Source organism: Halichoerus grypus, chromosome 8 (assembly GCF_964656455.1).
Source record: "Halichoerus grypus chromosome 8, mHalGry1.hap1.1, whole genome shotgun sequence".
Classification (NCBI taxonomy): domain Eukaryota; kingdom Metazoa; phylum Chordata; class Mammalia; order Carnivora; family Phocidae; genus Halichoerus; species Halichoerus grypus.
In genome coordinates this window covers 80,991,683-81,016,788 of record NC_135719.1, presented here as the reverse complement: position 1 = coordinate 81,016,788, position 25,106 = coordinate 80,991,683, and the positions used below count along the sequence as shown (strand labels likewise).

The 25,106-nt window shown below is 54.5% G+C and overlaps 3 protein-coding genes and 1 non-coding gene across 10 annotated transcripts in view; 2 read left to right on the top strand and 2 right to left on the bottom strand.

Moving 5' to 3' along the window:
- SLC7A7 (solute carrier family 7 member 7) overlaps window positions 1–25,106 on the top strand; it is an 88,850-nt gene that overhangs the window by 7,227 nt on the left and 56,517 nt on the right. Inside the window, exon 1 of one of the 3 annotated variants that reach the window (XM_078053455.1) lies at window positions 13,749–13,765. The exons of the other annotated variants lie outside the window; for them this stretch is intronic. The gene's annotated coding sequence lies outside the window, so the exon portion shown is untranslated. Of the gene's footprint in view, window positions 1–13,748; window positions 13,766–25,106 lie in introns of those variants that run through there. 3 annotated transcript variants of the gene reach the window in all.
- REM2 (RRAD and GEM like GTPase 2) lies at window positions 423–8,868 on the bottom strand. Of its 4 annotated transcripts, XM_078053463.1 has the most exons (6): window positions 5,609–8,868; window positions 4,668–5,241; window positions 3,070–3,411; window positions 2,774–2,847; window positions 1,871–2,078; window positions 423–1,461 (listed from the first exon to the last, which is right to left on the bottom strand). In XM_078053463.1, the coding sequence occupies exons 2-6, from the start codon at window positions 4,768–4,770 to the stop codon at window positions 1,166–1,168; spliced, it is 1,023 nt and encodes a 340-aa protein (XP_077909589.1). In that variant the 5' UTR covers window positions 4,771–5,241; window positions 5,609–8,868; the 3' UTR covers window positions 423–1,165. The 4 variants fall into 4 exon arrangements, with proteins under 4 accessions (XP_077909589.1, XP_077909586.1, XP_077909587.1 ...); XM_078053460.1 differs by having other exon boundaries at window positions 2,774–3,411; XM_078053461.1 differs by lacking the exon at window positions 4,668–5,241 and having other exon boundaries at window positions 2,774–3,411.
- LRP10 (LDL receptor related protein 10) lies at window positions 8,995–14,616 on the bottom strand. 2 transcript variants are annotated; one of them, XM_036114789.2, is made up of 7 exons: window positions 14,017–14,616; window positions 13,563–13,607; window positions 12,902–13,037; window positions 11,839–12,029; window positions 10,702–11,719; window positions 10,245–10,374; window positions 8,995–10,115 (listed from the first exon to the last, which is right to left on the bottom strand). In XM_036114789.2, exons 1-7 carry the CDS (start codon window positions 14,048–14,050, stop codon window positions 9,528–9,530), a joined length of 2,142 nt encoding a protein of 713 aa, XP_035970682.1. In that variant the 5' UTR covers window positions 14,051–14,616; the 3' UTR covers window positions 8,995–9,527. The 2 variants fall into 2 exon arrangements, with proteins under 2 accessions (XP_035970682.1, XP_077909577.1); XM_078053451.1 differs by lacking the exons at window positions 13,563–13,607; window positions 14,017–14,616 and adding an exon at window positions 12,173–12,444 and having other exon boundaries at window positions 12,902–13,021.
- LOC118550142 (U6 spliceosomal RNA) lies at window positions 19,547–19,650 on the top strand. Its single transcript, XR_004924412.1, has one exon. It is a non-coding gene; the product is annotated as a U6 spliceosomal RNA (small nuclear RNA).

The following is a 25,106-nucleotide window of genomic DNA, read 5'->3' as shown; positions in this document are numbered from 1 at the left end:
GCCCCAGCTGATGGGTCTCCCTGGTAAATGTGGGCCCCACCTGAAACCAGCCCCACCTGAAACCAGCTGGGGGTAGCTCTGGGTGCTAAATGTAGCCTCCAGCTTACTCTGCAGCATAAGGTGAGGTAAGGTGATAAGGTCTAGAGTCTGTGGATTTGGTCCCGTTGTGTCAGTAAGTTACTAAAACTTCTAGCAATTCTTTGCTTCTCTCCGGGTTGTTTGCTCATCTGCAAAGGGATCAGTTCGACCCGGTTATCTCTAAGGGCCTGTGGCTCCTTATCACGGACTACACCAGGACTAAGTTCTGGAGCCTCCGTGGAGATTTAGGTTCCTTGCTCCTCTGGGCCTAAGCTTTGTCTGTAACTGTTTCCATCTACAACTATCCCTTCTGTGGGGCTTTTGAGAACAGAGTCAAAATGAGCAAATGTAGAAAAGTTCTTTATTGAAAAGGGAAGGGTGGCTCCCTTGCTGGGGCCTCCTGGGCCCTGGCCAAAAGGGGCGATGCCACCTGCTCAGCTCTTCACAATGGCATCTGAAGGCAAAAGTCTGTCCAAACCTTACCTTTAATAACCTTAAAAGGGAAGTGCCGCGGTGTGGTGGTGAATCACAGAATCAATTCTGAAAAACAGCACTTCCAGGCCCTCGCCTTTAAAAACTTCTTAAAGGCAAAGTGGACAAGTGCAGCAACTAAGAGCCAGCACGTTTTAGGAAAAGTCTCAAAGAAGCGTCTCCGTGTCTTTACCTTTAAGGATTTCTTAAAGGTGAGGCGTATCGGCGCAGAGTACAAAGGTGAACTGGAAAGGGGTCTACGAAGCACTTTCCAGTTCTCGCTTTTAGGATCTCTTTACAGGAGAGGTGGTCAAGCGTGACTTAATAAAAGTCAAAATGGCTCGCGGAACTATAGCCCGTCCTGCCCTCCAGAAGCCGCCTGGCCCTCCGGCCGCAGCGCGCCCGCCCGCAGGTCTGCGTCCTCGCCTTCTAGGCGCTCAGGGGCGGGGAGGTAGCCAGGGCACGCGCGGTGGCGGGGCTGGGGGCGACGCGCGCCGGCGGCTGGGCGCCCTGGGCGTTTTTGGTTTCCTAGACGGTCTTCGCAGAGGAAGCCGGACGGGGGGCGGGGCGGGGCGAGGGGGCGAGCGGAGGGCGCGGTGACCATGGCGACCGCGGCTCAGAGCACGGAGAGGTCGTGACACGACCTGGAGCGCTGCTTGAAGAACTTGGCGTTGCGCGGCACCAGGTTGGCCAGGAAGCGCTTGGCCTTCTTGGTGAGGCTCTCGCGGCGCGCGGGCGGCGGGGGGCCGTCGGGGCAGCCCCACTCGGGCCGCGGGCCCCCGGCGCGGCTCCGGCCCCGCCGCAGCCGGATCTGGCGCACCGCGCCCTCGAAGAGCTCCCGCGTGTTGTGGTGCAGCGCGGCCGACGTCTCGATGTGCTTGCAGCTCAGGGTCCCTGCCAGGTGCCGGCCCTCTGCGGGAGGGGACCGGTTGAGGCGCCCGCGGGCTGCACTGGGCCCGGAGCGGGGCGGGGCGGGGTGGCGGTGGGCCGGGGCGGGGGGGGGCGGGGCGGTGCCCCGGGTGCAGCAGAAAGGGGTCGCGGCCGGTGAATCTCAACGGAGAACAAGGCAGGGATCACGTAGAGGGCGGTGGTGGTGCCAAGGGGAGGAGAGAAAGGGGCCTTGGAGAAGAGGTGAGGCGTAAAGAGAAGGGGTTCTCGGGCCCTAGGCATGGGCATTGAGAGTCTGCCCTTAGCCTGCTAAAGGCTAAATTAGGCAGTTGTTTGTGCACCGGGAGGGTAAAAGGGCCCTGTGGAAAGGAGGCGACCTGGAAGGGAGAGGGTCCCCTGAGATTGCAGGTATGATGAGGTACAGGATACTCACCCTCCAGTGAGACCTCCCGGGAGCGGGCCAGGTCGCTCTTGTTTCCAACGAGGATGACAGGGAGGTCGTGGTGGGGCCTCCCAGCCCGCAGCCTAAGTAGGGTCTCTGGAACTTTGGAGAAGCTTTGTCGGTCGGTGACTGAGAAGACGATGAGAAAGGCATCCCCGGTCTGAAGGCAGTGGTCCCGCAGCCACCCCCCTGCGTCCCCCTGCATATGGGCAGAGAGTGGTGGAATGTCAGGGCTGGAGGTGTGGGAGCACCTGCCCAGCACCTGCATCTCAAGGATGAGGCATCTGGATGTGAGGGAGAAGCCACCTGCCTAGGACCGCGGAGCTAGTTATGGCAGAATCTCCATACCCTGGAGTGTGCTTGTGGAGGAGTGGGTGGTTTATAATGTGAGCCCCACATGGGAGAATTGGGGACACAGGCTCCTAGATTGGGGTAGCCCATCCTACTTTCTTATGCTTAAGTGCTCATTGTAACAGTGAATGCTCTTCAATTGTATGTAATCTGGCCTCTCATTTCTATGTAGTAACCATTTATGTTCAGATATTCACAAATCCTCACTTTTTCCCCTTCCCTGATATTCCAGGCCCTGAGCTCTTGTCCTGTCAGATCAGACTCTTCCAGACTGGAAAATGTATGGATGGGATTGATTTCAGGGTATTCAGCCTGGCTCACAGCTGCAGGGTTTGTCAAATTCAGATCCTAACTTCCCTCTGGGTCAGAAGTCCTGGAAAGAAAGCGACACTCAGTGCCATGGCATGCGCATTGATGTGGGCCTTTGCTCTGGGAGAGGATACATGTGAAAGGTCAGGTTCTAGTACATATTGGAACCAGGGCCTACAGTGCCACCAGCCTTCAGCCACGCTCTGCTCCTCCCCAGCTCTCCTAGGTTCTCACCTGTTCCCAGATGTCATAAACAACTAGAGTCACTTCCTCCTTATCCACCATGATGCGTCTTTCATAGGTGTCCTCTGTTGGGAAATAAGGACAGGGAATAGAGCCCGTTAGGAGGCTCCCCAACACTTGTGAGACCTGGTAACCAGGGGCATTCCCTCCAGGGAGGTAGCCGCAGCAAGCACTGGAGCAGTTTCTCTTAGGTTCTGGCCTCCAGGGGCTGCTCATGCCTTGAGCTCTTCCATCCCTGACTAGGGCTCCACAGGTGCCCTTGACCCTTACAGGGCTCCCCCAAATACCTGGGTTCTCCGGCTCATGAGCACTGTCTCCCTGGAGACCACCGAAAGTGCCTGCTAGGGTGCTCTTGCCCACGCCGCTCTCCCCTACCAGCATGACCTTGAAGATGCCATCCTTTTGGGTGGGGCCTGCCTCCCCTGAGCCCAAGGAGTCAGAGGAACCAGAGGATGAGGCTTGAGGTGGCCAGTCAAGTTCATCTATGGCCTGGGCGCGCCGCAGCTGGTGCTTGTAGGGGACAGGCATACTGCCTCTTCGTCTGGGGGCCCCTGGGGCAGGGGGTGGCCCACCCCGGTCCAACCCTGCCAACAGCTTCTCTGTCTTCTTCAGCAGTGAGGCATCTGTTTCTGGGGGGGCAAAGAGAAGGAAGCTATGAGTGGGGGTATGCCTAGCCATCTAGAGGGCTCAATCCTGTCTGCTCTGGCCTCAGAGCCCCAGTGCATGACCATGACCCAGAAGGAGCTGAGAATATTTGGTCTGACCTCTGACACTGAACTCCCCCAGAAGCCTGCACTGGTGGGTCTCAAAGGAGCCAACTGAAGGCTTACCTAATGTGGTTCCAGCCACAACCTGTTCAAAACGTGCCCCATGCAGGGGCGGCACGTGTGCGCAGGCTCGCACACCCACTCAGGCCTCACGCTGACACACAGGCACACCCCCAGACTAGGCCTCTGGCCTGGGGGGCCTGCCCCTCCTTCCACCAAGAGGCCCTGTCTTCTACTGCTTCTGGAACAGGTAGTCCCCCCAAATGGGGAGATGTGAAGGGGATGAGAAGCTGCCGCTGCTGCCCTGGTTCTGGGGGGTGGGTAGTGGTAGAGCCAAAAACTTCGTGGGGAGCCTGTTCTCAGGGAAGGGCCTTTTCTCCTTGTGATGTGTTCGTTGGGCTTCCCCAACCACCCCCCCAGCCGAGTGTGAGAAGAGCTGCCTCTTCTCATGGCCCGGTAGGTAGGTGAGCATCCCCCAGGGCATGGTTGTGTGTGAGAATCTTTTTGCATCTCTGGCAGTCCCTGGAGTCCCAGAGAATCTTCTGTGAGGTAGAGGGAGGGAGGGAGTTGGGGAGAGAGGGAGAGCGGAGAGCGGGAGCATGAGCGAGAGGGAGAGTGACAATGCATGGGTCAGGGTAACTGGAGGAAGAACGACAGACACAACAAAGGGGGATGGCGAGAGGCTGGAAATAGCCTAGGATCAATACTTGGCTGGCAGCCAGGGCCTCCAAGAGCCAGTGAAACCCTCCCAACAGGTCCCCAGGGCAGCCCCCAGCCTGTGATTCCCAGGCTGGTGGGCTGCCCCTTCCCTTTCCCCCATCCCTCCTGCCCATCCCAGCCTCTTGGGAATGAGGCTGACCTAGGGGCTGAGCACCAGTTTCCCCAGCAAAGCCCTGGGAGTGATGGGGGGAGGGGGCGTCTGGGCAGCACCCCCGCGGCCCCCAGCCCAGCCCAGCCTCAGTCCTGGTGTGAGCGGGAGGCTTCCCCACTTCCTGAGTTGCTCTTCCCCTTTGCTGTTTGGGTTCAAGCTCCGTCAACCCTCAGTTCTGACCTCCCCACCAGAGCTTCAGCTCCCACCCCCATGGTTTCAGCTGGAACCTGCCCAGCTCAGCCCTCACCTGGTGTGGGTGTCCCTGGGGGGGAGGCCCGGTGGCTGCCGGAGGGGCAGAGTGCTGTGGTTTCTGTTTCCGTGTCCATGTCGGTGTCAAGGTCCGTGTGCATCGGTGTGCGTGTGTGTGTGCGTGTGCAGCCCCGCGGCTTGCAGTACCCACTCCCTCACTCAGCAGCACTGTCAGCTTTTCCCTTAAATACCACCCCCATGCCCTCCTCCCCCCCACACCTGGGGAAATTGTCCCGCCCCCTGATGAGGTCACACATGCTAATGAGCAGTGATGTCAGCGGGATTCCCTCCTTTCTGCCTCCCCCTTCCTTTGTGTCGCTTCCCTCTGGGAGCACACACACTGCGGAGTCTGGTTTCGACCAGAACGAAGTCAGAGGGGCAAAAGAGACAGGGGTTCAGAGAAGCGGGGTGAGGGCTCAGCGGGTAAGGGAGCGGAGGATGGCAGGAGGCAAGGACCCAGGCACTGGGAGGTCTTTCTCCAGGAGCGGGGACTGTGCGTCATTTGTCTGTGGACTCCCCGCCTCCGAGCCGTGTCCAGCTCAGAGTGGGTGCTCGGTGGCTACATGGAGGGCCTAGAGGCAGAAACCAAGAGATTCAGGGTCACCCTGGCACCAAGCTTCCCCATCACCCTCTCCTTCCCCATACCACCCCTTCTGGGCTAAAAGACCCATCACGGTAGCCATTTCCCAACTTGGTCCCTAGGCAGATGGGGGCTCTGAAGAAGGAGCGATGGCTGCCTGGTTCCGGCAGCTTCATTTTGTCACTAGGTTCAGGCGGGTGCAAACCATGTGGGGACTGCCTCCCCTTCTCTCCTGCCCTGCCAGGCCCACCAACCTAGTGCTAGGGGAGATTGAGCTAAGCCCTCTAGAAGTTCCCTGTCCCCACTCTCCTGCTCGCTGGGGCACCACCAGCCCTCCGGGGCTACACGACGATGGCTACCTCTTTCTCAGGATGGCTTTACAGCTCCTTTTCTGCCTGGGTCCCTTTCCCTTCAGGCTCCAGCTCTTCTCTTTTCTTCCTGACGCTGCAAGCACCCAAACAGACCTTCCAATTCCCTGGCTCGTTCTCATCCCGTGTTTGTTGCCAGGTGCTGCGCTAAGCACCTTCCTGCTTTCTCTCCTGTCATCCTCCTGACCTGAAGGCTCAGAGTGGTAGGTGGCTGGCCTGTCCCCAGATCGATCGTGCAGTTGGAAAATGGGGACACCAGGATTCCCACCCTGATTTTTCCAATACCAAAGACTGTTTTTCATCTGCGATGCTGCCTTCTTTGTCTTAAATATTCCAACTGTCTCCTATTATTGGGAACGGTCTGTATGGTAATCTTCAGTGGGCTCCTCCAATGGAAGAGACGAAGAGTAATCTTGGACTGATGTGCACTGACCACTTATCTGGAGGTGAACTGCAGGGCAACGTTCGGGGTCTAGGAGAGACAGAAAGGACTCCTGAGCAACCACCATACTTACGCACTTTACTCAGTGGAGACTCTCCAGTCCTCAGTCACAGCCCACTTGGCCTTCCTTATTCACAATTTTAGTATGTCCCTGTGTGTTCCCATACATTTAGAGTAGCAAGGGACCCCTGAAAGCCTGGTAGCAAGGGAAGTAACGCTACAAAAAACTTTGAAAGCAGTCAGAAACATTTAAAAAGTGGTTGGAGGGCATTGGGCAGAAAGGCAAACAGCTTCCCTGACAGTGTTACAGCCTCTAAAGATTGCTATAGAGAGGCCGCTGGTTTCTCGGAGTGATCCTCAGCTCTCCAGAAAAATGTATATTCTATCGCAGATGTGCTGAAGAGGAGTATGTTTAGAATGATTTCCTTCCAAAATGAGTTTTAAAAGTTTTTAATTGTAAAGGGGTGAGCTTCACATATCTGGAAAACTCACTTAGGTGGTTGGATTCATTTCTAGGATACTAGATGAGAGTGAGTCAGGGCACAGCTGACCCCAGTGGGACTCAGCCAGCCTTGGGTCCTAGGAGCAGGCTGGGTTACACCTTGAACCACCGTCTCTCTTGTCCCACTAGTAAGAGGTTGTGCACTGGCCCCTGTCCCAGCTTCCTCAGGAATGGGAGGTCCTGTGGAATGGTGGGGCAAAGGTGAGATTCGGAACTGAACCAACCCAGGTTTAACTCTGCGTCTCTGTCGAGGCTGGGCTAGTCTCATCACTCCTCTGGGACTGCTCCTAAACCTGTGAATTGGGTTGATGATGCTCATGGCACAGCCTTGTTATGAGGGTTCGCTATGCCTGAAAAAGGATCTGGCACTGGGCAGGTTACCCAACTCTCTTGTGCTCCCACAACCTCAGGCAGTGTGGCTGGAGGTCCCTCTCCCCTCCCAGCAGGGCCTGGAGCTTGGTTCAGATCGATTCTCAAGGACTGAATTCTCGTCTGTGCTGTTATCTCAGATTCCCAGGCTGATCTCCCTCTCATGCTGAGAACACCTCCCTCCTCCACAGCCAGAGCCTTGGCAAGAGTCCCACACCCTGATACTGGGTACTTTGGATGGCGGTGTCTCTGTCCTGATAGGGTGTGAGGTGGTCCCGTTTCTTTTTCCTTAGGCCACGGTGCAAGTAAACTTGGGTGACTGCTCCCCAAGGCTCCACCTCTCCTGGGTGGGACCCTCTTAGTTTCCCCATGCTGCCCGCACAAGGCTAATCCCCTGTCTCCACCAACCTGGGGCTTCACCGTGCCTGACACAAGTAGTGTTACCCCTTGCACCTTCTAGAGCATACACCCAGCACCTAGAGAAACTTCTTTTAGACTCAGGAATCCAGACACACAGCCCTTTCCAGTGAACTCTACCCTCAGGTCTTCCCCCTCTGGCTTTCTGAAGCATTCCACCCTGAGGAGCATTCTTTTACCTTAAATCTTTGTCCACATTCAAGTTACAAATACCACCAGGAGGTAAAAGGTCTGGAGCAGGACAAGGGATGAAGCTATCGGCTGAGGGTTTTTTTGGGGGGTGGCTATGAAGAAGAGAGGAGCAAGGGAGAGGCATAGACCACTGGTGGGGAGGTGTGGGAGGGAAATCAGCACTCCCTGCTTCCCTGGGCCTGACACTGGGGGAACTCAGGGACTCAGCACTTGGGAAGGCCCAAAGGGGTTAGAGTACACAAGGATGGGGATTTCTGAAGGCCCTTTCCCAATCTCTGGAGAGGGTCTGGAGTGAAAGGAATCTGGCTCTTTCCCAAGTCAAGATCCCATGATCCCACGACTGTACCACATTCACCCTCTGCCACTTCCCTAGTCTCTTGCTCTCTGGGAGGAGGAACATGCAGTTGGTGCTAGGTGTGAGGATGCTAACAGGCTGTGATCAACAGGGCCCCTCCACCAGGGGGTGGGAAGAGGGCAGGCCTGCCAGGAAGGGTGAGGGTGAGCCTGACGGGAGTCTGCTTCTGTTGGGGAATGCCTTACTTCCGCTTGTAGGGCACCATGCCCACCCCCATGGACTCCGACTGTATCCTTTGTCCCCGTTTTCATTTCAAACTCTGGGACAGCTTCTGTCACTTCACTCACCAGAGGCTGGGCTCTAACGTTTCTCACAGATTATTCCCTCCTCCATCACCTTCTCCAGCTCTTTAACTCCGGCCACTGCTTACACTCCCGCCCCTTTTCTCAGGTCTGGGGTCCAGCCTCCAGCCCTAGTCCTCACAGCAGCTTAGTTTGCTTATCCTGTGGATGCTCACCCTTCCGAGAATCCACAACTCTATTCCAACTACTGACAACATTCTTTAGAGTCTAGTTTGAGCCCTCTTCTAGGAAGACCCTTTGGATTTGGTCAAAGTGATGCCAGCATCTTCAACCCCGAATGTTTATGATTTTTCTCTCGATTTATCTTTGTCTGCTGTGAGGCATCCTGGCTGAGAGTTCATCTGTCTTGCCTAAGCCAGACTGTAAGTGCTTGGTGGGGGTGGAAGGTGGAGGCCAGGAGTCGTGGCTCCTATGTTCCATTAGGGACATTCTGCTTCTGTGATCTGTGCTCTGGGAGGACTCCATAAATGGGAACCTTCCCAGCTACAGGGCCCAGCTGGCTCACCAGACTTCTGGCCTGGCGGTGAATAAAGAGGCTTGGTGCTTACCGCTGGTGTCACTCACCGTAGAGCTGAGCCCCAGGGGGGTAGGTGGGGTTGGTGGGGAGAATTGGTCCTTAGGGTTCTTGGAACTTTCTTACCCTCTGAGCGGTATAAAAACCAAGGGTGTGTGGTTAGTAGGAGGAGGGCAGGAGTGGGAGGGCAGACCAGAGGCCTTGGTAGGGAGGAGCACCGTGAGGCGAGTATCAGCTGAGATGGGTAGAGACAGGGCTCCGGTCATAGCTCATTTACAAAAATCTGAAATTTCTTGTTCTTTTATTTTCAACCTTGACTTGCTGGGCAATGACCTAGCTATGGGACAAAAGCATTTTTTGTGCTCTTTTTATGAGCCAGGCCCCGTAGGAAGGATCACAGTTGGCAAAACCTCAGGCTCTGCCCAAATCCTTCCCCTGGGGGCTGGAGGTCTCCAGCCAACTGACATTCTGGTGCTTAAAGGCCACTTTTGGGGAGGGGTTTCATAAGGATGGAGTGTCCAGGCCCATGACCCTTTAAGAAATTTACTTTTTAAAAACAGCCACATGAGTGGTGGTGGTGTGGGGAGACGGTGGCGGTAGAGACTGTGGTTTCTGGGCATGGCAGAGGGAGCTCTGTGGGAGCCCCTTCCCCGCCTGAGAGATACCTAACTTTACAGCAGCTACACAGGGTCAACGGGAGGCTCACCGACGCCCCTCAGACGGAGGGCCAGGGAGGGAAGTGGGGGAAGGGAAGCGGAGCTGCCCTCTAAAGGGTTGTCAGCACTGCGACCGGAGCCCCCGAGGGCGCCAGGTCACCTCAGGCAAGCAGTGGCTCGTCCTCCGCTTCCACCACCCAGAGCCCTGGCTCAGCCAGTGGCAACAGAAGCACGTCATCTTCGTCCTCTGGAGACAGGGCTGTCGTATGGGGTTCAGGTGGGCTCCGAGTTGGTCCTGGGGGCCGAAGGCTAGGCAGGAGGCGGCCTCGCAGGGCCTGCACCACTCCAGACAACAGTGACGGCTCTAGGGGCACGGAGGGCAGTGGCCCCGGGGCCTCGGAGACAGTAGCAGGGGCCGGAGATGTGCTGGTGGATGGAAGGGGAGCCTTGACAGGCAGCGGGGGTGCTTGTCCCCCGTCCTGCCCACCCACCGCGCCCCCCTCACGGGCCGGACCTGTGCTGCCATCTAGAGCCTCAAGGGGAGCGGCAGAGGGGGTGACCTGGGATCTGGTCTCAGGGGTCCGGGCTGGGGGGTGGGCTCGAGGAAGCAGGCCCCAGCGGCGGAGACGGCGCACGAGCCGGCGCACAGAGCGGCCCCGCTGGCGGCGGCGGGCACCTGAGGCAGCCCCTGGAGTCACGTCCTGGCGCAAGATCTGGAGCAGCGAGCGCAGGTTGCCGAGCACTGAGTTCTGCAAGGACAGGAGGCAGGGCCCGGAGTCAGAGTCGTGGCGAGGGCCAGGAGGCTAAAGAAGGACGGTACGGTGGTAGTGCCCCGGGAGGCTTGGAAGCAGGAAGGACGAGGGCTGGGGGTCACTTACGTCGTTAGGGTTCTCCGTAGGGAAGTCCTCTACAGGCGGGATGGCGCCCTGGGCAATGAGCTGCCCGTAGGAGGGCGGCGCCTGCTGCTGCACAATCTCCGCCTCCATCCGGGACAGGGGGGCGAAGATGCTGGAAGGAACGAGGGCTGCTCAGCCACAGGCGGTGCCAGCCAGAGCAGCCTGTCCTAGCCCGGATGCGTCTCTTCCCTCTGCACCCAGGCCAGGACGACTGAGCGATGCCCTGGCTTTCCCAAAAGTCACCTGAGGTCCCCTCCTTCCTTGAGACTGCTTTCAGCATCTAGCCCCGTCCTCTCCTCAGAGGAGCACCTTGTCCCCTCCGCTGGACGAGTCCGGGAGCCAACCCATAAGCAGGGCACCAGAACCCGGCCCCGGCGCGGGCACCGTCATGGTCCCGCCCTCGGTCCGCCCGGCCCGACGGCTGGCTGCACTCACTGACCTGTACTCCTGGGTGCGAATGGCATAGAGCTTGCAGGTGCAGCCCAGCGCGATGACCAGCAGCAGGCCGCACACCAGGCTGCCGATGACGGCGGCGGTAATGACCTTGCGGGGCAGGGCGTAGGAGCAGTCCCACTCATCGCTGCCGTCGGCGCAGTCTGGCTGCCCGTCGCACACCCACGTCTCATACACACACTTCTCGTCCCGGCAGCGGAAGTTGCCGGGCTGGCAGTGCCGGCAGCGTCTCTCGTCCGCTCCGTCGGCGCAGAAAGTCTGGTAGTTGCAGCGGTCGGCAGGCAGGTAGCAGGCGGTGGCCCCGGGCGTGCCGGCCGCCCCGCAGGGGAAGTGTCCGGGCGGGCAGCTGGGGCAGTTCTCCTCGTCCGTGCCGTCGGCACAGTCCCACGAGCCGTCGCAGCGCTGCGCCTCGCTGTAGCAGCGCTCCCCCAGGCCCTCGCTGGCCCCCAGGCCGGCGCCCAAGCCGCAGGGTCGATCCCAGGGCAGGCAGTAGCCCCGCACGTGGTAGGTGGCGTTGAAGCCCCGGCCACTGCTCCAGGCGACCGTGTGGTAGGCCACGGTGGCCTGGCCCGACAGCGTCTCCACGGTGACAGCCTTGCCGTTGCTGAAGTGGGTGAGGCTGCGCAGCAGCCGGGAGGGCCTGGGAGGCCCGGGGCCATCATACACGTGTACGGCGTCTCCGTAGCCCAGGTCCAGGGCCGTGAAGCGCACGGCCAGGCGCCGGCCGTCATGGGGGTCCAGCAGCCAGAGGCAGGACTGGGGGTGGGAGGCCGAGGCCGGGTGTGCGTAGCCCGGGGAAGAGAAGACCCCGTAAAAGTCTTCCAAGGTGTGATTGCAGGGGGGGGTGGGGACAGGGGCCGGGGTCAGGTCGGGGAAGGGGTCCGAGCTGCAACCTGCCTCATCAGAGCCATCGCCACAGGCGTCCACGCTGTCGCAGCGCTGGGCCAAGGGCACGCAGCGGTGGTTCAGGCACTGGAACTCCTCGGGCAGGCACATCAGCCAGTCTGCAGGAGGCACCGTGGAGAAGGGCTATGAGACACGGGAGCTGGGGGCATCCTCCCCTCCTCCCTGCGGCTTCTACTACCTGTTCTACTAGTCCCAGACACCTCCCTGTCCAGCATACCTTGGCTGTAGGAGAGCAGGAAGCCCTGGCCCATGGGTGCTCTGGCCCCGGCATAGCTGTAGGTGATGGTGACGTTGCCCCCAGGCAGCTGCAGAGGGCTGGCTGGTGCCTCACACAGGGAGAGCCGTGGCTGGAGAGGGGAGCGCAGGACTAAGCGCTCTGAGCCACAGGCCAGGTGCAGTTTTTGGAACCTACAGGGGTGGAGGAGAGCAGGACGTGAGTTGTGTATTTTTGTGTTTTTTTTTTTTTAAGATTTTATTTTTAAGTAACCTCCACACCCAGTGTGGGGCTCGAACTCACGACCCAGACATCAAGAGTCCCACGCTCCACCCACCGCTCGGCCAGGCGCCCCATGGACGTGAGATATTCTTGACCACCGCTGGCTTCTTCCTCTCCCAATGCTGTCAGGTCTCTTCTACCCCAAGAAGCACAAGCCCCTGCTCATCCACAATCCAAATCCAACAGCCAAATGAACTCAGCCGAATTCCTTCACAGTCAATGGCAGTAGTCCTGACAGAGGCCAGCAGCAGCATGGCATTCTGATCCCTCCGCCTCTTCCCAGACTATCTTCCTTGCCCTTTCTGGGTAAATTCACGAGAGTGAACTCTGTGAAGCAAATAGCCAGGTACTTAACATGGGCCCCAACCCTATGGTCCAAGGTCGGAGGAGACTGGGGAGACTTATACAGCTTAAAAGATCTAGGGAGGCTGAGGAAGGTTCTACGCTAACTAGGAATAGCTTCTGAAACCCAGGCGAGGATGTGCAATGGATTGAAGGACTCCTCAGAGCAGCCACATTGGAGCCCAAGGACTGTTTCTAGAGTGCCTGCTGTCCTTCAGAGAGGACCAGAATCCAAAGTAGATGTCGGCCCCAGCTCGGCTCCAATTCACTGTGTCTGGGCCAGAACAAGCCAGGATTTTAGGGCAGACTCGGCCAAATCAAATTCTACTCTTTCTCCCGTTGACAGGGATGAAAACTCCATGGAGAAGTAGTTCCTGAGGGCTTTCCCATGGTGAAGGAGGGAGGGGGACGGAGGGTAATAGGGTCTTGCCCTGCTTCTCACCTCACTGTTACGGTCTGCTCCCTGCTCCCCAGGATAAGCCAGGTGCAGTTGGCAGGGGCGCTGCGGCTGTCCCGGCCCAGAGGCCTCTGTAAGGTGCCCTGCACTTCCAAGAGCACTGCCGGAGGGTCCTCACAGGCTGGAGAGAGAGGAAGGTAAGGACACTGGTTGAGAGCCCATTACTGTCATACCTCCTGCCCCCAGGCTTGAGGCCTCTAAGGGCCTGAGCTCTTTAAGAAGGAGCAGAGAAAGCCCCCCTCTCCATCCACACACCCACACCCACACTCTAGAATCATAGTCTTCAGTGGACCCCCTTCTTTCCCACATTTATTATAGCTTCACCTTAAATATCAACACCACAAACGATCTGAGGTCTGCTTTGTGCCAGCCACCGGGCCAGGAGGAACAGGAAATACTGTCTCTACAATCAGGGAGACTACATCTGGCTAGGGAGATCAACTATAGATATTTGGAAAAAACCAAAATAGTACATAACGACCAGGTGAGAGCTCACACGGGGTCTGTTTCCCCGTTTGTAAAATAAGGATGGGTGATCTCCACTCTAAAACTATGACAGGTGCCAGAGGAATTCAGGGAAGAGAGAATCCTCATGGGTCTTCTCTTACTACCAAGCCCTTGGGGCCCAGGGGCATCCTCTACTCACCAGGATTTGGGAAAATGATCCGGTCTGGATGTGCCAGAGCGCCTCCTAGAGGAAGAGCGAGAAAGCGCAGGGGAGTGAATCGCCCTTAGTTTTCTTCACCTGAGCAACTCAAGGAGGAAAGGTAGCCATCTGGGACTTCCGGGTAGTTTAAGGGAAGGGGCAGTGGAGCTGGGGGACGCTGCGCTGTGTGACCTCGAAGGAAGGTACGGCAGTACGGCCTGGGGGGTGGGCATGGCGATCTAGGGAAGCCCAAGGGAGGATGAGGGCTGAGGGGAGCGGCGGGCAGCTTCCCCGGGGTTGGGGCAGGCAGCGTCGGATGCGGCGGCAGGGACTGGGAGACACCCGCAGGCAGGGGAAGTGAGGGGCGGCAGAGCAGGAAGGCAGTGAGTGCCCGGGCTCTGTGACAGCCCTAGGGGCGGGGTGCCGGGTGAGTAGTCTCGTTTCGGTTTCTTACCCAGGAGGAGGAAGAGGAGGGTGGTGGGCAGCATCCTGAGCCGTCCGGAGGTGCAGGAAGAATCCCGGAGCTTCTGTCGTCTATCCAGTGGGGAGGCGGCGCCGCTCCGGGCGTCCAGGCCCCCCACTGCCTCCTCCCCGAGGGGGCTGCATGGCCCGGGCTCCCCCAACCGCGCTCTGGATGCCAGGGCTGGGGGCGAGGAGGGGGCGGCCGTCCGGGAGCAGGGGCGGTGCCTCTCTCCAACTTCGGAGTTGTTTTCCCCGGCCGCCGCCGCGCTCTCTCCCGAGGCCGGCTCCCGAAGTCCCGGGACTCGGTTCGAGGCCCGGCGCTGGAGCGCGCCCTCGCCTAGAGCCCGCCCGCAGGCCGCGAGCGCTCCTGTCCAGGCCCGGCCGCCACCTGCCGGGGCTTGAAGCCACTTCCTCTTCGGGCCAAACTTTGCCGACGGTCAGCCCCCAGGGCCGGCCCGGGCGCCGCACAACTTCTCCAGCGCGTCCAGCCGGCGGGACGCGGCAGGGGCGCGGGGGAGGGGGACGGGAGGCTCGGCCCAGCTCCCCGGCCCTCGCCCGGGCGGTACCCCTGCCAGCCCAGGGGTTGGAGGAGCCGGGGCGGAGGGAGGGGGCGGGTGACGAGCCTGGCCCCACCCCTGCCAATCAACGCGCGCGCCCCGCCCACCCGCTCGCCTTAACCCCTTTCCGGCCCTGCCGGGACTCGTCAGACCGGCCCTCGGCTAGGCGCTCTGCCTCCGCTTTGAACTCTGCTTTTTTTCGGTCCTTTCGGGGTGGCACGTTTGTTACAGGACACGTTGGTCAGGGGACCACTGCTTATTCCGTCACTGTCATGTCTTTCCTTTGGACCCTTAAGCTGTCAGTACTTTTCTTGTTCCAATGTCTGAGATCCGGCAGCGCTTTTTGTCGTGAGCCTCTATTATAGCAATTACCACACGGTGCTATAACTATTTGTTTACTCCTCTTTCCCGCCTCCGCCCCGCCCCTTCTCTGGAAGCAGAAACTTCCTGTAGGTTGGGGCCTAGACTGTTTACCTTTGCACCCACAGGGTTTCTTTCCTGCTGAGACACAGTAAGAATTACCAATAAATGTACCTTCGCCACTTGCCGACTCTGTGATCTTGAGAAAAACACTTAACATCTCTGTGCTTCTTGCTTGTAAAATGGGGTTAATAGTGCTGACAGTTGTCATCAACATTTAGGGAGGTAATGCAAGTTGAGCATCTAGGAAGTGCTCTGTACCTTGCAACAATTATTATGATTAGTCACAGAAGATCTTTCTTATTTATGTGGGCTGCTATTACTTCTTATTCCTGTGGTACTGATAGGTAATATTAGTAAATAGTAACAATAGAAGAATTTGCTCTTTTAATCCTCCTCACAGTCTTTGTGAGGTAGAAGCTGTTGTTACTTCCATTTTACAGATAAGGAAACTCAGGCATAGAGAGGCTAAGGATTTTGCCCAAGATCATAAATCTAGTAAATGCTGAAACAAGGGTTTGAACCTAGGCGATCTGCCCTGGACAGAGTGTGCATTTGGATCCTTACTACTCTCTCCTCTCTACAAATGGTACAAAACACTTTTTTATCCATGACATTTGTTGTTGGCATCCGTTTTGATATTTTCAAAATTGGAACCACAGCAGGGCCTGAAGCCATAGAGTTAGTCATAAAAAGGCCCTTCTTCCACTTGGACCTTGGTCCCGTGCCAAGGGATTTTGGTCCCTTGGTCTCTCTGTGCCCTCTGCTGTGCTCCCTCTCTGTACTCCCTCTCTGTGCAGCTCTAGGGATTAATGAGGAGTGAAATAGGATCCGGAGTGTGGAAAAGTATGTCAAGCAAAGGAAAGCAGAGCTAAGAGGTTGGAAAAATTAAAAATATTTAAGTTCTAAAAGTGATCATGGAGGTTTTAGTTGAGTGCTGACTATGTGTTCTCTATGCTTGGTGGATGCCTGGAATTCTTTTTTTTTTTTTTTTTTTTAAGATTTTATTTATTCATTTGAGACAGAGAACATGAGCAGGGGGAGAGGCAGAGGTAGAGGGAGAAGCAGAAGCAGACTCCCCACTGAGCGGGGAGCCAGAGGACAGTCATGAGATGATGAGATGTGGGGCTGGATCCCAGGACCCCAGGACCTGGAGATCATGACCTGAGCCAAAGGCAGCCGCTTAACCATCTGAGCCACCCAGGTGCCTTGGATGCCTGGAACTCTTAAGACTTCATTTGAACTTCAAGGAGCTTACTGTCTACTTGGAAAGAGAAATCAGATACACAAATGAAAGAAGCCAGAGAGCCATGAGGAGTACGCACGGGAGTGGGCATGTGGGGGAGTGAGGAATTTAGAAAGTAAGCAGAAAAGGTGGTAGTGAATTGGAAAGAGTTGTGGGATGCAGGGAAAGGAGGAAGGGAGCCCATGGTCTGGGATGCCCAGTAAATGAAAATTTGCCAAAAAATAAAGTCAAGATCTAGGCTGTTGGGAGCAATCATCATCATCAGGAAGAAATAGCATTAGGGTAGAAAAGAGTTTCATTCTATAAGTATTTGTTAGAGTGCCTTCCAAGTGCAAGGCACTAAACTAGACAGTGGGGGTTCATATTTAAGAGTGAATTCAAGCCCCAAAACGATAGGAAAAAACTAAAGAGGACATAGTTGCTTAAAATGAGTTTAAGTTTTAATTAATCTAGTGAGTTTAAGTGTCCGGGCCCATATAAATCACATCCTAGACCATCAGGTACATTTAGGAATGAGCCTGTGGAGATGTTCTTGGAAATCTTTGAGGAATTTTGAGAAATAGTGGAAGTAGTGGAAAATGGGCAGATGTTTGGCTTTCAGAATGAAAGTATCGAACTTTGGTAGACTGCTTGCCTATGGCAGGCACTGTTCTAAACACTTCACGTGTATTATCTCAGTTAATCCTCACCACACCTCACCCCTAGGAAGTAGGTGTTATTTTTGCCCTCCTTTTATACTTGAGGAAACTGAGTCATAGGTAGGTCAGATAACTGGCTCAAGATGAAACTTCTAGCACGTGCAGGAGCCACGGTGCTATGGTCTGAATGTTTGTGTCCCCCAGCCCCCAGATTCATATGTTGATTTCCTAACCCCAGAAGATGATAGTATTAGAAGGTGGGCCTTCAGGACATGTTAAGTCCATGAGATGGAGCCCACAATGGGACCAGTGCCTTTTATAAAAGGGGCCCACTATGAGAGGACACGGTGGGGAGGTGTGGCGGTGAACCAGGAAGAGAGCCCTCACTAGCAGGTGACCACGCTGGTGCTTTGATCTTGTGCTTCTCAGTCTCCAGAACTGTGAGCAATAAATCTACCCAGTTGGTGGTATTTTGTTATAGCAGCCCAAATGGCCTAAGACAGAGGCTTGCTACTGAGAAGTTGGGGTGCTGTTGTAACAAATGCCTAAAAATGTGGAAGTGGCTTTAGACCTGGGGAATGGTCAAAAGCCAGAGGTGCATGCTTAGAAAAAGCTACCATTGCTGTGAGAGGACCATTAGGGGCGATTCTTGTGAAGGCTCAGAAGGAGAGAGCTGTATAGACCTCAGTCTCCTTAGATTACCTAAGTGGTAGTGCACAGGATGTGGATAGAAATATAGATGGTCAAAGTCACTCTGACTGGGTCCCAGATGGAGATGAGGGACATGTTAATTGGAAACTGGAGGAAAGGAGATCCTTGATATAAATTGGCAAAGAGCTTGGCCGAATTGTGTTTGTGTCCTAGTATTTGTTGGAAGGTAGAACTTGTGAGTGATGAAATTGGATATTTGGCTGAAGAAGTTTCTTTTTTTTAATTTCTTTATTTTATTTTTTTAAGATTTTATTTATTTATTTGACAGAGAGAGAGATAGTGAGAGAGGGAACACAAGCAGGGGGAGTGGGAGAGGGAGAAGCAGGCTTCCCGCTGAGCAGGGAGCCCGATGAGGGGCGGGATCCCAGGACGCTGGGATCATGACCTGAGCCGAAGGCAGATGCTTAACGATTGAGCCACCCAGGCACCCCTAAATTTTTTAATTCTTTTTAAAGTAATCTCTATACCCAATGTGGGGCGCAAACTCACCACCCCAAGATCAAGGGTCACATGCTGTACTGACTTAGCCAGCCAGGCGCCCCAGTTGGCTGAAGAAATTTCGAAGCAAAGTGTTGAGGAAGCAGCCTGGTTTCCCTTGAATACTTGCAGTAAAATGCAAGAAGAGAAAAATGATTTAAAGGGGGAATTGTTCATCAAAAATGATGCAGAACTAAAAACTTGGAAAGTTCTTATCACTATCTAATATTCTATATATATTTTACTCATTTATCATGTTTATTGCCTGCTCCTCCCACAAGAATGTAAGTTCCTGGGGCGCCTGGGTGGCTCAGTCATTAAGTGTCTGCCTTGGGCTCAGGTCATGATCCCGGGGTCCTGGGATCCAGTCCTGCATTGGGCTCCTTGCTCAGCGGGGAACCTGCTTCTCCCTCTGCCTGCTTCTCCCCCTGCTTGTGCATTCTTTCTCTCTCTTTCTCTGGCAAATAGATAAATAAAATCTTAAAAAAAAAAAAAAAAGAATGTAAGTTCCTTGGGGCAGGGATCTGTTTGTTTACTGGTGTATCCCCAGTGCCAAAAACAGCGTCTGACACAAAGTAGGTACTCGATAAATGTTTGCTGAATGAATGCCAGTCCTAGGCATCACACAGATTACATCTTTTAATTTGCGCAACTACTCTTTCAAATATTAGCCCCATTTTAAAGATGAGGAAATGCAAGCTCTGTAAAGTGATATAACTTGCCAGCCGCCAAACTAGTAAGTTGTAAAGCCTGGATTCCCACTTGGCTTGTGTAACTCCAGAGCCCTTGTTCCTAACCATCACGTGATACTACCTCTCTCTGTTCTGGAAGCTATGTTTTAAAAGATTGATACAATGGGGGCGCCTGGCTGGCTGAGTCGGTGAAGCACAAAGCTCCCCGGGTTGTGAGTTTGAGCCCCACATTGGGTGTAGAGATTACCTTAAAATAAAATCTTAAAAAAAAAAAAAAAAGATTGATATAATGAATCAATCTAGAGGAGGGTGTTAGGACTGGTGAGGGGTCTCTAAGCCATGTCATATGATAAGCAGTTTATGGAACTAGAAAGTCTTTTCACCTAAAGAAAAGCTTAATTTGAGTGAGGGACTGAATATATGAAAAGTAGATCCAAATATTTGAAGAGCTATAGCATGGAACAAGAATTTGTTTGTTCTGTGCAGTCTGAAGGGCAGAGCCTGGAATTAAGAGAGCAAATAAGGAAAGTCAGTCTGTTCCCTGCTTGAGGCACAGAAGCTGAGGGTACAGGTAGGGTTGATGCAGAGGGCAGGGGTCCTGGACCTTCAGGATTCCTTGGCAACTCTGTGAATTTCACATATCTTCCCAGAAAACAAGGGCAAAGAAGCTTCTAGAAGCAAGTTGTGTTCAATGCTAACATGAGGCCAACACAGTGAAAGCAGAGAGAAGACCTCAGGTGGGAGGAAAGCGGTCATGAGGGCCCTTTCAGGAGAAGTTTCAGTGCTCAGTTCGTCAGCACATATACTAAAATGGGAACAATACAGAAAAGATTAGCAGGGCCCTGTGCAAAGATGACACAAATTCATGAAGTGTTCCATATTTTTATTGTACACCTAAAACTAATATAACACTGTATGTTAATTAAACTTCAATTGTTTAAAAAAGATTATTTGAGAGAGAGAGAGAGAACATGAGCAGTGGCGAGGGGCAGAGAGAGAGGGAGAAGCAGACTCCCCGCTGAGGGGGAAGCCCCAAGAAGAAGATAAAGATGGGGCTTGATCCCAGGACCCTGAGATCATGACCTGAGCAGAGGGCAAACATAACCTACTGAGCCACCCAGGTGCTCCCCCCTTTTTTTAAAGGAGAAGTTTCAGGGGCGCCTGGGTGGCTCAGTTGGTTGGGCGTCTGCCTTCTGCTCGGGTCATGGTCCCAGGGTCCTGGGATCGAGTCCGCGTCGGGCTCCCTGCTTGGTGGGGAGCCTGCGTCTTCTCCCTCTGCTGCTCCCCCTGCTTGTGTTCTCTTGCTCTCTCTGTCAAATAAATAAATTAAAAATCTTAAAAAAAAATAAAGGAGAAGTTTCAGTAAATGTCTGGGTTGCCTCCACAGATGTGGAGTTTAGTTTAAAAAGAAATGACTGATTGGAAAAAAAAAAAAGAAAGAAAGAAATGACTGGTTGGGGTGCCTGGCTGGCTCAGTCAGAGAGCATGCCACTCTTGATCTGGGGGTTGTGAGTTCGAACCCCATTTTGGGTGTAGAGATTACTTAAATGAATAAATAACTTTAAAAAACTTTAAAAAAATGACTAGTGAAGGAATGCAGACAGCTGTTGAAAAACTTTAGCTTGACAGAAAAGGGGGATATGAAGGAAATCATTCAAGGCTGCAGCAATATCCAGGAGAGAGCTTTTCAAGATGTGGAAACTTCTGTGTTTGAAGGGAGTGGGGATTAAAGACCCTGCCATATGGTTATAGGAGCAAGTTTCCTTACACTTTGGAAAGAATGAGATGCTGGGTTGGAGACACACCTCGGAGGTTTGGAGCAACCTCAAATCATGTCCATTTTGGGGGTGTCTGGTAGATTACAAAGTTAAATACTAAGATGGTTTTGAAGATACTTAGTATATTTTATTAATTTTTTTATTTATTCATTTATTTATTTAGATTTTATTTTATTTATTTATTTTTAATTTTATTTATTTATTTGACAGAGAGAGACACAGTGAGAGAGGGAACACAAGCAGGGGGAGTGGGAGAGGGAGAAGCAGGCTTCCCGCGGAGCAGGGAGCCCGATGCGGGGCTCGATCCCAGGACCCTGGGATTATGACCTGAGCCGAAGGCAGACGCTTAACGACTGAGCCACCCAGGCGCCCCTAGATTTTATTTTTTAAGTAATCATTAAACCCAACATGAAGCTTGAATTTAACAACCCCGAAATCAAGAGTCACATATTCTACTTGACTGAGCCAGCCAGGTGCCCCAGTACTTGGTGTATTTTAAATGTTTCTATTTAACAAATGAAAACTCTTAGCATAAACACAGCAATAATATAGTGATAGTTACAAAATACCTACAGGCTTTTTTTTTTTTTTTTAAGTACAAGATTGAAGAGCCCTATAAATATGAGACTGGGATTAAAGGATCCTCCTGGGGTGAGGATGAGGTTAGGGTGGGGATGAGGTTAGGAGGATGAGTGCAGGTTAGAGGCGCCCCAAGAGGAGGCATGACCTCCAAAGGCCTCAGGCAAGTGACACAGAAATGCCCACTCTCGGATAAAGGAGGCAGGGAGGCCGGCTTGCCTTGGCACTTCGGTCAAAGCATTCCGAGGTCGGGCCCAGGGGAAGGGCATCGTGGAGCGATCAGTGTCTGAGGCGTCCACAGGGGGGCAGCGTGGCGACTCGGAGGAGCTCTGAGAGGGCCCCAAAGTGGCCCCTTACTTCCTCCCACACCCCAACTCCACTCCCTCTTCCTTCCCGTTGTTATTCGAGGGCTGCCCACCAACCCCCGCAACAGGGACAGCTGAGGGAAACTCTGACCTTTTCTTCTCTGCAGCTGGAAGGCTAAGGCTTGTCATCCTGTTGCGCCCATAGTCCCACCCCTTTAAGTACAGGTGTCCTGGGTGGAAACATGGAAAGTGGAGAGGGGTAAGGAACAGTCTGGCGCTATCCGGTATCCGTGGCCCGTGTCGGGGGCCTGGCTTGGTCCCTGCCTCTCAGGCTTGGTTCGCAGCGCCAACACCCAGCACAAGGGGGCGCTATCGCCCCGCAAACCCTGCCCGGCTGGTCTCTGCAGCAGAGCGGGGGTGGCCAGCCGGAGAGTGGGGTGGGTGTTCTTCTGGGCCCCTTGTCCAGCTTTCCTCCACCCAGAATTTAGATGCAGTTTTGTGCAGGCAAGGGGTGGGGGGCTCTGGAACACTGGCTGGTAAGGTAGAGGAGAGACTTTGGGGACAACTGGCAGGTGTCAGGAGGAGAGAACTTTGTGTGGGCCCCCCAGGCCAGGGTCCAGAGCACGCTGGCCTGAGGGTACAGCCTGAAGGATTGGTATTTCCAGAAGCGCTGGGTTAACACAACCCGATACTGATCACTCCCAGATTAAGGGCAGGCTGTGGGGGACACATGAGGAGGCCATAGGGACAAATGTTTAGGAATTATGAACCCATTACCTTGATATATTTTTCTTTCTTTTTTTAACTTTTTAAAGATTGAGGTGAAATATACAGTCAAGTTCATGAAATGTACTAAAACCTACAGCTCAATGATTTTTTACGTTACGTATACATAATACTTCTATACATATGTGTACAGTACTTATATATTCCCAGCTACAGCTGTTTGCTTGTGTAATTCACAACTTTCACTGGCAATTTAAGTCAACAAACCTTTTTTTCCCCTTTTTTAAAGATTTTATTTCTTTGTTTGTCAGAGAGAGAGCGCACAAGCAGGGGGAGCGGCAGGCAGAGGGAGAAGCAGGCTCCTCGCTGAGTAGGGAGCCCATTCGGGACTCAATCCCGGGACCCTGGGATCATGACCTGAGCCGAAGGCAGATGCTTAAATGACTGAGCCACCCAGGCGTCCCTTTAAGTCAACAAACTTTTTTTTTTTTTAAGATTTTATTTATCTATTCATGAGAGACAGAGAGAGAGAGGGAGAGGCAGAGGGAGAAGCAGGCTCCAGGGAGCCCAATGCGGGACTCAATCCCAGGACTCGAGGATCATGACCTGAGCTGAAGGCAGACGCCCAACTGACTGAGCCACCCAGGCGTTCCTTTAAGTCAACAAACTTTTATTAAGGGACTCTTGCGTGCCTAGCACCATCCTACTCCTTTGTAAGGAAGCGAGGACAGAACGTTTGTCCCGTGGCTGTGGTGGGGTCAGTATTATTATGAATCATAGTCATTCCTTGACAGAAGTATCCCATCAGTGCCCTGGAGGGCTGTGGCAGGCTGTGTGATCTGCTTGCAGTGGCCATATTTTGGAATCCAAAGTGGGAGGAATTGTCTGCCATGTCTGAATACACTAACGCACAGAACCCCAGGAAGATAATATTATTGGATCCAGAATATACGGTCAGGGCAACCACACTCCGAGCACAGAGCCAGACACTGAGTGGCCAAGGAGAGCATTTTTGGGAATTGATTTTGCTCTCTGGCCTGGTGCTCCATGTCTCTGGAAGCTGAGCAAAGGGTGACGTCTTTGACCACAGGCTGGATCGAAATGAGCTGGAGCTTGTCGCGTGTGTGTGAATCCGCTAGGCCTTTGGAGGCACCAGTCTTTTCCCCTCCCTTGTGGTCATCCTGGCCTTGCCCCACGCACACCCCATCCTGCCCCAAATCAGGGAAGTGCCCCTATTGGGAAGTGAAGTGTGTGAGTAGGATGTGATCCATGGTGAGGCAGCTCCCAGACCTGGTCTGGTCCCTGAGTCAATGAGCTATTTCAGGAAGTCCTTCCGCCAATTCACTGCAGTGTGGACACCTCTTCTGGGCCATCTATTGCCCCTCCCCACTCAGGTGTGGGTCTGTGGGGGCAGGAAACTGGTCTCCTCCTCCTCTAAGCCACAAAGGGCCCGTTGGAGAAATAAGGTACCCTGGGGGAGCGGGGGAGTGCTGCCTCAGCATGGAGATAGTGGAAGCTGCTCCCTTGGGGTGTGGCCACAGCCCTGGCCTGGGGTGCCCAATCCTGCCATAAAGGCCCTGGTTCCAGGACTGGTGAGGGACAGAGGAGGACAGAGGGGGCTGGGCCTGGCTGGGGAAGGCTGGCCTGGAAGGCGCTCAGCCTTCGGCCCTGGGCCAGGGTGGAAAGTATGTGTGTGAGCTCATTTGAAAGGTGGCTTCTGGCCAGTCAGGCCTGCCTCCTTTCCAGGCCCCAAGTGCCCAGCCCCCTTGAAGGCTGCCTCTGGGTCTCCCCAGTCTCCCAAGACTGTCTGAGGGACAAAGGCCGAAACCCCCAGGTTAGGTGTGCAGGCATTGGTCTCCTAAAGGAAGTTAATTCAGATTTGGGGGGTGGGTAAGAAGGGGGTACAGGGACTGCAGGACAATGGATTAGCCTTGACTGGGGTTCCCTTGGGGCCTTAGGGAACGAGAAGGCTCTCATCCTCCTAGGCCCTCGTCACAGCCATTCACCACCCCCATCCCTCCCCTAGCTGCTGCCATTCGTGCCACTCAGTCCTTCTGGCTTCTGAGTCCTTCCTGCTGCTTCCTTCCTTCCCTCAGAGTACCTGTTCCTGTCCCCCAAAAGGGAGGTGACTGCAGGCAAAGCGGGTTCCTGAGGGAGAGCCCTTCTGCTGCATTCCTACTCCCCATGCCGATGCTGCTGCATGGAACAAGAAGCAAGCACTCGTGGGCCGTCAGATCCCCAGAACACACACTACCACACATACCCAGCCACGCAGGGGCCACACTGGAAGAGACACCCAGAGACACGGGCAGAATCTACCTACACAGGGAAGAAAAAAAAAAATCAGACAGACCTGGGTTTTCATTTTGGACTAATGAGCTACGACCTTAAGGAAGTCTTATCTGGGCCTCAGTTTCCAAACCTGTAACACAGGGGTAATGGTCGTGCCTGTGTCATTAGGTGTCACGAGGACCTCAGCAAATGTTGGGTTTTTTACCACCTCCCTTTGGCTGGAAAGGGAAGTGGGAGTACGGAGGGGAAAGAGGACTGGGAAGTCTGTCAGCATGCAGAGAAGGGGCCTCAGGGGAGCGACAGTGAAGGACCAGCAGGGCTGGGCAGGTTGTGCGTGAGGGGTCACTCTGCTCAGTCCTCTCTTCTCTAGAGGGCCCAGCTCGTTCTTCGATCTTCCCTTCTCGTGTCGCTGACCCAGCACCTGGCTGGCAGCCTGGGAGGTGTGGGCCCCGCTGGTGGCAGGAGCCCTGGGGAAGGGAGTCTGTGGCCCCCCCCTCAAACGTGTGGGGTGCCGTGGTGGGCCGAGCAGTGCCTCTCCTCAGCGCTTGCCCCTGCTGCAGTCCCCTTTGAGGCTGCTTCCCTGGGTTCTGCCCAAAGCTCCTCGCAGATTCCCCTTGGCTCCCTCCTGGCTGCTCTAGCTCACATGTGCTGCTTTCGAATA

Coding starts and splice junctions, on each gene's coding strand:
- LRP10 (XM_036114789.2), bottom strand. CDS start 14,050: ATGCTGCCCACCACCCTCCTCTTCCTCCTCCTGG. Junction 13,608..14,016: donor CCTCCTCTTCCTCCTCCTGG/GTAAGAAACCGA, acceptor CTCTTCCTCTAG/GAGGCGCTCTGGCACATCCA. Junction 10,375..10,701: donor ATTCGCACCCAGGAGTACAG/GTCAGTGAGTGC, acceptor CGTTCCTTCCAG/CATCTTCGCCCCCCTGTCCC.
- REM2 (XM_078053460.1), bottom strand. CDS start 4,770: ATGCACACGGACCTTGACACCGACATGGACACGGAAACAGAAACCACA. Junction 2,079..2,773: donor TTTATGACATCTGGGAACAG/GTGAGAACCTAG, acceptor GCCCATATGCAG/GGGGACGCAGGGGGGTGGCT. Junction 1,462..1,870: donor CCGGGAGGTCTCACTGGAGG/GTGAGTATCCTG, acceptor CCCCTCCCGCAG/AGGGCCGGCACCTGGCAGGG.